At 41.1% G+C, this 12,780-nt stretch overlaps 1 protein-coding gene across 16 annotated transcripts in view; it reads right to left on the reverse strand.

Annotated features, from left to right (window-relative positions):
• Nucleotides 1–8,534, reverse strand: part of STRADA (STE20 related adaptor alpha) — a 28,300-nt gene extending 19,766 nt beyond the window's left edge. For 2 of the 16 annotated variants that reach the window (XM_043904995.1, XM_043904988.1), the window contains exons 1-2: nt 8,370–8,534; nt 160–239 (exon numbers count right to left, since the gene is read on the reverse strand). In XM_043904995.1, the coding sequence (XP_043760930.1) occupies nt 160–195 (36 nt within the window). In that variant the 5' untranslated portion in view covers nt 196–239; nt 8,370–8,534. The other 14 variants (XM_043905000.1, XM_043904993.1, XM_043904997.1 and 11 more) reach the window with 11 other exon arrangements.
• Between the last annotated feature and the right edge of the window lie 4,246 nt (nt 8,535–12,780).

Here is a 12,780-nt window from a genome sequence, read left to right on the forward strand (position 1 = left end):
TTTGGAGTGGAGGCTGCAATACCTGCTTGACTTTCTACATCTCTCACTTCTATATGATTCTGAGCATCACATTAAAAAAAAAAAGTCTACAATATCTGCTAAAACACACTGCTTTTCAGAAAATAAAAATAGTAAAGGCAGAAGAAGAGAAACACTCACCCTAATTCGCTCTGGTTTACTTACAAGAAAAGACATGAGTTCCTAACGTGTAGACCTACTTCAATTTCAAAAATTTAAACCTAAAAGGAAAATAGACACAAGTTGTTAGTCAAGTCTGCTTTTGTAGAAATATTTGTTGATTAACAAAAACTGAGTCTACCATTCAAAGCACTGAACTAAACCTACAAATTGCTAGACTGTAAAGACATTTTAGAGAAACTTTCAGTGACAGTAAACCTGGATGTACTATGGCCAAATACATTCCAAAATACTGCATCTCTGTAAGGAAAATGAAGTTTGTTATAGGTTTTTTTAAAAAAAAATTTTAATTTCTCTTGACCCCTTTGCAGAAGCAATTACCTTTAATTCTTTTGGTTGTTTACCCTTCTTTTTAATCATCATTTTTACATGTTGTTTACATGTGATGACATACCCATTTCAGACATTTATCTACTAACTTCCCACCATGGTAGGTGAAAACTAAGCTCTCCTATATCACCTGCACCCTACCTTCCTGCCTTCATTCTCCCAGCACAGTTCTGACATAATTTTTGGTTAAAACCATGGTCCAAATTTACATTACTATGACTACACCAACATGGTTCTTGCATATTAAGTTGCTTCAGTTGTATCCAACTCTTTGTGACCCCCACGGACTGTAGCTGGCCAGGCTCCTCTGTCCATGGGATTCTCCAGGTAAGTATATTGAAGTGGGTTGCCACCTTCTCCTCCAGGGGATCTTCGTGACACAGGGATCGAACTCATAAGGAGTCTCTTATGTCTCCTGCGTTGGCAGTCAGGTTCTTTACCCCTAGTGCCACCTGGCAAGCCCGCGGACTTGGTTCTTAGCAGAGGCAAACAGTTAGAGATGACTATGTCTTTTGTCTTATACACTAGTTCTCCCACCACACCCCCAGCAGAGTTATTAATTGCCTCATTTTTTCACTTGCTTGTTTTTCCATGTAGTTATTAACTTTTTCAAAATACCTCAACAGTTCTGCTATTAGTCTTATCAATGTATTTTTCCATACACTCAAACTCATTCATTGCAATTTCTCCCTGAAGACTGCCTTCCTGAGGCCTTCCATCCTCTGGCTATAATCTAGACTAGCTGAAAAGTTGGTGGCATTCAGCCTTTTTAATGTGGAAATGTGGGTCTTCCAATTCTGGGGAATATTATTTTTGTAGCAAGAAATAGCAACAGAAATTCTAATAGTTAAAGGTGTATTTCTAGGATTATCCACTAAAGTTATATTTCACTCCTACTTTACAACTTTCTACTTTCCAGGAAACTTCTTCAAACTTTATTTTCCAACCTTTTTGCTAAGTTTTATATTTTTGTTACCCATTTCCAAGACCTTTTGCCACTTCTCAAATGTATGTTTTTTCATGTCATCCTGATTTCATGTTTGCTATTTATAGTTAAGAATTTATATCTAGAATGGCTAAAAGCATAATACATCATGACCAAGGAGGGTTTAGTTCAGGAGTAAAAGATCAGTTTAACATTAAAAAATGAATCAACATACACAAAACAGTTTTTGAAGCTGCTCACAAATAAAGAACCACCAATTTTAAGGCATTTTAAAAAATGATGTAATTTTATCTTACTGAGTAAACAAGTAAAAATACAATCATTTCAATCGATGGAGAAAAACCATCTAACAAAAGTCAACACTAAGCCACAAGTTAAAAAAAAAAAAAACTCTTAGTCAACTAGGAATAGTCGAAAAGGAATAGGATAGAAATGGGATTTACCAAGTCAAATTGGTAAAAGATACGTATAAAAAATTTATAGCTAACATCTATTAATAGTAAGAAGAATGAACGAATTTCCTCTAAGGACAGAAATAAAGCAACAACGTTCTTATCATTTCTTTTCATCACTGTACTAGTGGTCTTGGCCAATGCAAAAAGGCAAGAAGAAATAAAAGGCATACAGGTGGGAAAAAAGGATGTAAAATTCTTTATTCATAAACAACAAAACTGTATACATAGAAATCTAGTGGAAGTCACTCAGTCGTGTCCGACTCTTTGTGACCCCACCGACTGTACAGTTCGTGGAATTCTCCAGGCCAGAATACTGGAGTGGGTAGCCTTTTCCTTCTCCAGGGGATCTTCCCAAGCCAGGTCTCCTGCATTGCAGGCGGATTCTTTACCAGCTGAGCCACAAGGGAAGCCCAAGAATACTGGGGTGGGTGGCCTATCTGTTCTCCAGATCTTCCTGACCCAGGAATTGAACCGGGGTCTCCTGAATTGCAGGTGGATTCTTTACTAACTCAGCTATCAGGGAAGTCCTACATAGAAACCTATGTATTCTACCAAAAAAAAAAAAAATTATACTTTAGAAAATTAATTTATAAAGATCAATTATAAAACCCAGCTGTATTTCTATATATAGCAACAACCAATCAGAAAATGAAATTTAAAAAATACCATCAATAAACCAACGAAAACATAAAATGATTAGGAATAATTTTAATAAACTATGAGTAAGACCTGTATGTTTAAAATGATAAAACACTGCTAAGAGAGATTAAAGATGATCTAGATAAAAGATATGCCGTGTTCATAAACTGGAAGACTCAATATTATTAAGATGTCAATTCTCTCCAAGTTGATCTACAGATTCAGTGCAATGCTTATCAAAATCCCAGCAGACTTTCAAAAGAAATTGATAAGCTCAGGCTAAAACTCACAGGGAAATAAGAGGGACCTAAAAGAGCCAAAATAATTTTGAAGAAGAAAGTCAGAAGACTTTTTTTACCTGAACTTCAGACTTACTTTATTGCTATAGTAATCAAGATGGTGTACTTCGGTCTAAGGATAGATATATGGGTCAATGAAACAGAACAGAGAACCCAGAAACAGACCCATGCATATATGGTCAATTACTTTTCAAGAGAATGGCCAAAGTAATTTTATGGGGAAAAACAGCCTGGATACAACTTGATATTTATTTAGAAAAACATGAACCTCAATGCTGACTTTATATTGCACACAAAAATTAACTTGAAATGGATCACACAACTAAAGAAAAAGTTAGAACTACTAAAGAAAAGAGAGGAGAAAATCTTCATGATCTTGGGATAAGCAGAGATTCAAAAATAGACTGTCAAGAGCATGAAACATAAAAGAAAAATATGACAAATTAATCTTTATCAAAATTTAAAATGTCTGCCTTACAAAGACACCACTAAGAAACTGAAAAGATTGGGAGAAAACATATTCTGTGAGCATGTGTGTGTATCTACAAAGGACTTTATATACAGAATTTATAGAGAATTTCTATACTCAATAATAAGACAACCCAGTTTAAACAATGGCAACAGATCTGAACAGAAGATAAAGGAGTGGCCACTAAGCACATGAAATGATGTTCAACATTACTTGTCATCAGGGAAATAAACATAAAGCCACAATGAGATACCATTAAACACCCACCAAAACGGCTAAACATAAAGACTGAGAATACCAAGAGTTGACAAGGACATCAACCAGCTGGAACTCTCATACATTGCTGGTGGGAATGCAAACAAGTACGGCCCCTCTGGAAAATGGTTTAATAGCTTCTTTCTCAATAATTCTGCTCTAGGTCATCTACTCAAGAGAAATGAAAACATATCTTCTCATTAACTTGTACATGAATGTTCATAAAAGCATTATTCACTATAGCCCCAAGTTGAAAACAATTCAAGCATCTACCAACTGGTAAATACATTTTAAAAATGTGGTACAGGTCAGGAAGCAACAGTTAGAACTGGACATGGAACAACAGACTGTTTCCAGATAGGAAAAAGAGTACGTCAAGGCTGTATATTGTCACCCTGCTTATTTAACTTATATGCAGAGTACATCATGAGAAACGCTGGGCTGGATGAAGCACAAGCTGGAATCAAGATTGCTGGGAGAAATATCAATAACCTCAGATATGCAGATGACACCACCCTTATGGCAGAAAGTGAAGAAGAACTGAAGAGCCTCTTGATGAAAGTGAAAGAGGAGAGTGAAAAAGTTGGCTTAAAGCTCAACATTCAGAAAACAAAGATCATGGCATCAGTCCCATCACTTAATGGCAAATAGATGGGGAAACAGTGGCAGATTTTATTTTTCTGGGCTCCAAAATCACTGCAGATGGTGATTGCAGCCATGAAATTAAAAGACACTTACTCCTTGGAAGAAAAGCTATGACCAACCTAGACAGCACATTAAAAAGCAGAGACATTACTTTACCAACAAAGGTCCGTCTAGTAGTCATGTATGGATGTGAGAGTTGGACTATAAGGAAAGGTGAGCGCTGAAGAATTGATGCTTTTGAACTGTGGTGTTGGAGAAGACTTTTCAGAGTCCCTTGGACTGCAAGGAGATCAACCAGTCCATCCTAAAGGAGATCCGTCCTGAGTATTCATTGGAAGGACTGATGTTGAAGCTGAAATTCCAATAGTTTGGCTACTTGATGCGAAGAACTGACTCTAATAAGACCCTGATGCTGGGAAAGATTGAAGGCGGGAGGAGAAGGGGACGACAAGGATGAGATGGTTGGATGGCATCACTGACTCAATGGACATGAGTTTGGGTAAACGGGAGTTGGTGACGGACAGGGAGGCCTGGCGTGCTGCAGTCCATGGGGTTGCAAAGAGTTGGACACGACTGAGCAACTGAACTGAACAGATACCAATGTAATACTATTCAGCAATAAAGAGGGACAAGCTGCTGACACAGGCAACAAAAAGTCAGACACAAATCTACATACTGTTTCCATTCACATAAAATTCTAGAAAAAGCGAAAATATGACAGAAAGCAGGTCTTGGTTGCCTGGACCCAACAGTGAGATGAGGGACCAACTTCAAAGAGAAACACAAGAACTTTTCAGGGTGATGGAAAAGTTCTGTATCTTTATTGCATGGTGGTTATGTAACTATACTTCTCAAAACTCAACAAACTGTACACTTGCTATAGGTGTATTTTGTTACAGGTATACCTGAATAAAGCTGATTTTAAAACTAAAACACTAAAATAAATACTCAGATGTGCTTTTTAAGAATCTAGAAAAAAATCTGCTACATTTCCATTCATTTTTTCAGGTGGGCTAGGCTTGTGAGGGGCTTCCCTGGTGTCTCAGCTGGGAAGAGAAGAGGATGACAGAGGACGAGATGGTTGGATGGCATTACCGACTAGATGGACATGAGTTTGAGCAAGCTTCGGGAGTTGGTGGTGATGGACAGGGAAGCCTGGCATGCTGCAGTCCATGGGGTCACAAAGAGTCCTACACGACTGAGCGACTGAACTGAAGGTTGTGAGGGGTTGTGTAATCTGCAAAGAGATGTGAGAGGAGGGAGGTAAAAACAAACCAGAAAAAAGAATGTTAGTTAGAACCCAGTATAATGAAAAAAAGAAAAAGAGGGAATACAGTTATTCTGGGCCACATCTCTGGTGATAAGAACCTGTGGAAGAATGAATATTGAGAAATGGATGGGGATGGGTGGGAGGGAGGCTCTAGAGGGAGGGGATACATAAATATAGTTATGACTGATTCGTGTTGTTGTAAGGCAGAAACCAACACAACACTGTAAAGCAATCATCCTCCAATTAAAAAAAACAGATGGATAAGGAGAAAGAAAAATAAGTTAGTAAGGACACCATAAGTCATTGAGTCTGTCCTCCACTCTTTGGAAGGACAGCTTTATAAACACCTGGATATAAGGTTATCAAGTCTCTGCTTGAAAACTTACTACCTAATCAGGGAACCTGTTCTACCTGTGAACAACTCTGATGACTTTTTTATTTTTGGTGCCTGAGTAACTGCACAGTGTATCAAAGACAAAATAGAAGATGTCAGAGATGGAAGTTATTTTGATTGGAAAGATGAGTTTGAGTTTTTAAGTTACGCTGCAATTAAGAAAACAGTTATATATCCCAAGTGGAAATAGCATTTAGTTAGAAAAGTAAGACTGATGCTTAAAAGAGGGGTTAGAGATGGCTATGTGGACTTGGGAGTCAGTAGCTAAAGCTCTACGAGTGATAGAAATTCACTTTAGAAGAAAATGCTGAGAGAAAAGCAGAAAGCTGGGAAGTAAGCCTTGTGATAAGTTCATATTTAGGACATGGAGCTTCTTAAAGGACATGGAGCATCAAGGCAACGGACTTCCCAGGTGGCACAATAGTAAAGAATCCACCTGCCAATGCAGGAGAGGAGGATTTGATTCCTGGGTCGGGAAGATCGCCTGTGGCAGGAAACAGCAACCTGCTCCAGTATCCTTGCCTGGAAAATTCCACAGACAGAGGAGCCTGGCGGGCTATACAGTCCATGGGAGTCACAAAGAGTTGGGTATGACTAAGAACAACTTCAAAGGCAGGTAGGAAATGGAACCCAAAGGAAAAACTTGAAAGATCCTGCTTCCCCTCGTGGACCACTTACACTTTCCAATCTATTCATCTTTTGCCTGTCCTTTTGCTACAGAAATCCTACCAGACTGCCCCACCCCACCTGGGTTAGATGCTTGGCCTCTGTACTCAATCCTTATATATACCACCTCTTTATCATTTTCCGTCACTAGAGAGTCTGAGAAGGCAGGGAATGCATCTTGTTTACTGCTGCATTCCCAGGGGCTACTGTGACCAACACTTAATATGGACACTCTTGTGTCTGTTAAATTAATAATAGTGAAAATAATCAAAGCAGCAGACACTTATGGTGAACTTAGCATGTGCCAGCATCTGTGCTAAATGCTTCATGGAGATCAGCTCACAATAAGTTATTATTGATCCTCGTTTTACAGATCAGGAAATTAGGACTAAGAGAGGTTAAATGCCCAAATTACACAGACATGGGACTTCCTTCGCGGTTCAGCTGTTAAGACTCCCTGCTTCCACTGCAGGAGGAGCAGGTTCAATCCCTGGTGGGGAACTTAGATCTCACATGCTGTGTGACATGGCCAAAAAATTTAAAAAAACACAAAACAACAACGAATAACTGAAGTTACACAGGCAAGTAATAGAGGACTGATTAGGTCTATTCCAAAGCCTGTGCTCTAGAAGCTGTAAGTGATAACAGAGAAACTTAGGGAGAAGCCTCAAGACTGAGTGTAAAGATGTGATGATTGAAAAGGCATCATCTGATTTGACAACGCTGACCAGATGCTAAATGGTATAGAAAGGAAAATTTATTTACGTTATCAATCTTTCTTCTTCCCCTATTTTTGTCACTGGTTTTCTAAACTTCTTCCATGTCTGGGATTACAACTATAAACACTGCATTTGGGTCACAACACCTCTAAGAAATCTAGTTAAAGGGCAAACAGTTTTAACCAGTTCAACACTTTATCTTATGGCTGAATAGGCTCCTGGCTTGAGGCAGATAATCAGAAAAGATTTGGTTTCTTCAACTTTCAGGGACAAGACACAGTGTTGGCGAATCTCTAAAGAAAAGCATAGATCAGTCAATGAAAAAGTGTCTTAATGCCACAAAAACATACTGGAATTCGGTTCTACCCCAACAAATGTTACAATAAGAAAGGAATCAATTGGCACGTCTTTTCCTCTTTGGGAAGAAGTTCGAAGATAGTAGAATACCTTAACAGAAGGCTGGGCAGAGAAGTTGGTTCCCCATTTCCTGAAAACTTCAACAATTTTATTTAACCACTCCCCTTCCCTCGAGCTCACTTCCCTACCCCCATCCCGCATCTCCACCCCAAGGTGCTGTGGGCACTTAAGCATTTTGGAAAACAAGACAATTAGAAGCTCTATTTAGGCTGATTCAGGGAATACCCGAGCTCTGTCCTTACGAGGGCTTGACCTACTGCTGCTTGTCCCGCCTGGGAAGAGATGCGGATGCGGGGGGGCGCAAATGGGGTGCGGGGAGAGGATATGCCTCCTCTTCGCTACATCAGGACAAACTGTCACCTGGGCCCCAGGTTTCCCACCTGGAAATCAGGGGGTAAGGGGAGAGGGAAAGCAGGCGCTCGCCTCTTCCGCCCGGCAACTCCGCTGCGGTGTCTCCGGGCCAGGCCCAAGCCTATTCTCTTCTCGGGCTACAGCCCCTCATTGCGTGAATCGAGAAGGATTCGGGTGCAAAGGGGGCCCGCGGAGGACGAGGGAGGCGAAAGGTGGCCGCTCTGATGAAGGCCCGCCCCTGAGGAGATGGAATCGGCGTCAAGGCGGGGAGGAACTGATCCCCGGAGCGCACCAGGCGGCCCCGCCAGCCCGGTACCTGGTCCTGGAGTTAGCAGTCCCGGCCCAGTCTCAGCTCCGCCTCTTTGGTTTAAGGCCGTGCTGCAGCCAGGCCGGTTGCTGGGAGGGAGGTACGCAACGTGCCATGCGCAGTAGAGGGACGCGGGAAGGGCTGGTAGAGGAGAGCTCCGCCCCGCCCCGCCCCCGGCCGCCGGGGCCCGGGCGCGGCCAGTGGGGAAGCTCCGCCCCGCCCCGGCCCCCTCAACCAGGGAGAGGCTAGTGGAGAAGCAGCGTGGTTCCCGCGTCTCCTCGAGTGCGGTGGGGTTTTTCTTAGCAGCTACATTGCACAGAGCGATTCTCCGGTTCTGAATCACCTGTTTACGCCCAGCGCAAACCTGAGGGCATTCGGTCTCCAACAGATGGGACCTGTGTCCCCGCGCGTGGAAGCCAGAGACCTAGCTTGTCCTTGATGTGTTCTTCGGGGTCTGAAAAGGGCTCTGTGAGCCTCAGTCCCGGAAGCAGGAAGGAAGTGGGGTGATTTCAATAATGAAGAGTCAAGGGGACTAGAGGAAGGCAAACCAACGCTGGCTGCTGACTTGGCTACTTTTGGGGGGTTCTTTTTCCTTTCCGGTGGTAGGACTTTAGTTGAAAAATCAGTCTCGCACTTTTCTTTGAAGATATCTTGAACGCCCCTCACTTTGGCCTCTCGGGCACCAGACTGACAAGCTACAAAGGGGAAACCCACCCTTTCTCTGTGCCGCCTTCTAAAAAGGGAGGAAAACAGCTCAACTATCCTTTCTGCCCCTCTCAGGATCTTTTGTCCTGAATCCTTCCGTACCCACGACTTTGAGACATGTACTGTTTGCGGAAACCCGTGAAGTTTGCCTTTCTGGGGAGGCTAGCCTCAGCCAAGGGATGCAGGGCTTGAGAAATGATGGAGCAAGACTTCCGTGAGCCTGCGTTTTTTTCAGTGACTTGCTCCGCTCACGGAGGCGGGGGTGGGGGTGGGTTGGATCCAAAATTGGATCTACACCATTCAATAATGAACACTAGCCCTTCCTGGCTAAGATCCTTGACACAGATTTATACAGGTTTAACTTCCAAGATGGGTGAGTTCAGCTACATTGAAACAGGGACTGATGGATTTTGATGCCTAAAGTCAATGTGAACTCTTTCCAGTGCATCTCAAGATCTTATTGAATTTTACACACATCACTCTGATTTGTTGCTTTAGCGTTCCCAAGCAGTATTCTCACTATTCTCTCATTATCAAATAAGATCCTTACCCAGCAACGAACTTGGTAAATTGACAAAGCAAGATAGTAGCAGAAAGTGAAGTAAAATCCTTGTGATGTTCTTTGGAAAAGATCATTTTCCCATGTGGTCTTTGGAAATAAGAGTACTGGAGGAGTCAGTGCCTGAAAAGATGCCAAATTTAATGCAGCTACCAGGATAGGGAATTTAAACACAGAAATACTTCCCATCTGATACCCAGCCCTGTAGCTATGTCATTTTCTAGCTGGATGTCAGTTGGTCAAGGGGGCTAAAAGATCTCACCATCTTCACGACTGCCCACAAAAGCTAGTTTGAAAATCTTTGGGCTAGACTGTTTAAAGGAGCAAATTTCCTTGCAGAAAGTTCTCCTAAATCTAGACAACTTAGAAAACTGGTGTAATGCAAGGCCCTATTTTGAGTTTACAAACTCAGTGTCTTCTTGCTTTGCTTTTGACTTATGAGTTCTGGGGTGCACAAGCTCCATTATGCTTCTCATTTATGTATAATAAGGGGTAGGACTCTTCAAGATTTCTGGAGCCTTCTGAAATTTGCTTGAAGCCTAGAGGAATGGAGATGGACTGATGAGCACTGAGTGCACTGCCCTCTTCAAGATAGCACATAAATTAACTGTGGGAACAGTAAAACTAATTGCCTAGAATACTTGGCTGACAGCTGGAAATGCTTATGATGTGTAGTTTAACAAGTTGAGCAGGATTATTTAATTTATAGAGCATTTTATATGTCAAAGCACTTTATGTGTGCTAAATTGCTTCAGTCGTGTCTGACTCTTTGTGACCCTACGGATTGTAGCCTGCTAGGCTCCTCTGTCCCTAGGATTCTCCAGGCAAGAATACTGGAGTGGGTTTCCATGCCTTCCTCCAGACCAAGGGATCAAACCTGCGTCTCTTGTGTCTCCTGCATTGGCAGAAGGGTTTCTTTACCACTAGTGCCACCTGGGAAGTCCTGAGTACTTTATACCTATGATCTAATATGATCCTCTGAACAGGCGTTTCAGAAAGGTGAGTAGATGATGCCCACTTACAGATGAGGAAAGAGACTTGTCACAGCACTATGACAGCACCTGGGTCGCAACCCATGAACCCAGGGCTCTTTCCTGAAGCAGGAAACTGGCTTCAATTCTAGCTTTGCTTCAACCTTGGAAAGTAATATAAGTACATGCAAGAAAAAGGCAAAAGCTATTTAAGCATTTAGGTTGAAAATGTGATAGGAAAGCAAAGTTGATACAACAAATAACCTAAAGACTTACATGGTACTAAATACTTTAAAAGGCCTGGGTGTCTTTTAAAGAAATAAAAGTTATGCTATTTGGAAAAGCAAATAGGTGGAATTAAAGAAGACAATTAATTTTAAAAGATGAAAATAAAACCTCGTAATATCCATTGAAAGCAATACAGTAACAGACATGAAGTTCTTCCTTTTAGGGGGAAAAAAAACACATAAAACTTTTTTTCTGCAATTTGTATCACTTCTCAGGTCACAGGTGAGATGATGACATTCAACTTGCACAAAGATAAAACCATCACACTTATCCAAACGCAAACAAATCTTTGGCCCATCACCAAATTCCAGAAACTAAGAAAAGCAGTATTTTTCACTATTGTTTTAGCATTCTGTAGTAGAAGCCACTCTTACGAGTTTAACTGTCTCCTCTCTCTTACCTCTTTTCAAATCATTTAAAATGAGGAGAGGCCAGAACTGAAAGAAAAAAAAGCTGGAATGATAAAATACAGTATTTTGCCCCTTGCACCAAAACCAATTGTCCCATTAAAAAAAAAAAGTTTCACATTGGTGCCTGACAAGGAAAGGTTCTATCATTAAGGAAACAGGATTATAAACTACCCACCCCCACCCCAATACTGTCATGTTCTGTGTAGATACACACGTTATATCTATAACTTAAGAGAACTCTGAAAGGATCTGCTTGGTTTCCACGGAGAGAAAGAAAAGCAAAACAGAATAAAGCAAAAATACAGCACTAGGAGAGTAAACCTAGATGATACACTTTTATAGTGCTATCATTTACAGGAGAATTTTGCACATATTACCTCTTAGTGTTGACCTACATGTGAGGCAGGTAGAGAAAATAATTACTATCCTTACCTTGTAGAAGGAAGAATGAGACTCAAAGAGGTTAGTGACTTACCCAAAGTCAAAGGATTAGTAACTGGTTTTGCTGGCACTAAAAACCAAGTCTTTATCTTCCAGTCCAGCACTTGTTGTGGTACTGCTAAATGCCCAGGCAATGCAGACAAGACTGGAGGGCTTAGTGGTTTTCTAACATGTGACAGTCAACAACATTTTCCTTTCTTTGTCCCCTCAGTCACAGGAGAGACAATGGTGTCTTAACTTTAGTGGGGGACTTTGAGGGAGAAGCCTATTAATAGGGCTATAAAAATAGAAAACATTCTATAAACAGCTGGTGGGATTTACCAGAGGGGTCCAGTGGTTAGGACTCCACGCTTTTGCTGCCAAGGGCATGGGTCTGATTCTCAGTTGGGGAACTAAGATCCTGCAAACCGTGTGGCAAGGCCAAGAAACAAAAACAAACTCCAAAACCAAAACCTGCTAACAGTTATAGGGAAGCCTGGTGTGCTGCAGTCCATGGGATCACAAAGAGCTGGACACGATTTAGCAACTAAACAACAGAAGGATTATTGTCAACGCCAGCTCTTTTGAGGGAAAAGCATTTCAGTGCTTACTTTTACTGAACACGAAGGACATTCCTATGGGCTTACACTCTTGTAGGGAAACCCCAGAAAAGTAAAGGCGGCACTCTGAGACTTTTGTCAATTAGTTTAATATACGTCCATAGGTAGTTCATATTAATGCTTAAATTACAAAATTAGCTGCCATGGTCCAAATGTGTGGGATTTTAAGAAAGCTTTTATTAATCAAAAGATAGCTAAGCATATCAACTTTGATTTCTAAAATGCAGGTCAAGTGTTTGTAAAACAAGGCTAATTTGAGAAATATATAGCATTAAAGTAATTCAACTTTATTTTATTTTTGTTATCTTTAATAACTTAATTTCATGAACTGTTAAAAAAAATATTATATTTGCTTCTCCCAGCTTACACATTTCTGCACTGACCTGGAGAAAAACCCATGTGGAGAGTTTCCATGCAGTTACAAAGGCAGCAGCACATGCTGTTTTC

The sequence above is a fragment of the Cervus elaphus genome, chromosome 5 (genome assembly GCF_910594005.1).
Source record: "Cervus elaphus chromosome 5, mCerEla1.1, whole genome shotgun sequence".
In the NCBI taxonomy this organism is placed as follows: domain Eukaryota; kingdom Metazoa; phylum Chordata; class Mammalia; order Artiodactyla; family Cervidae; genus Cervus; species Cervus elaphus.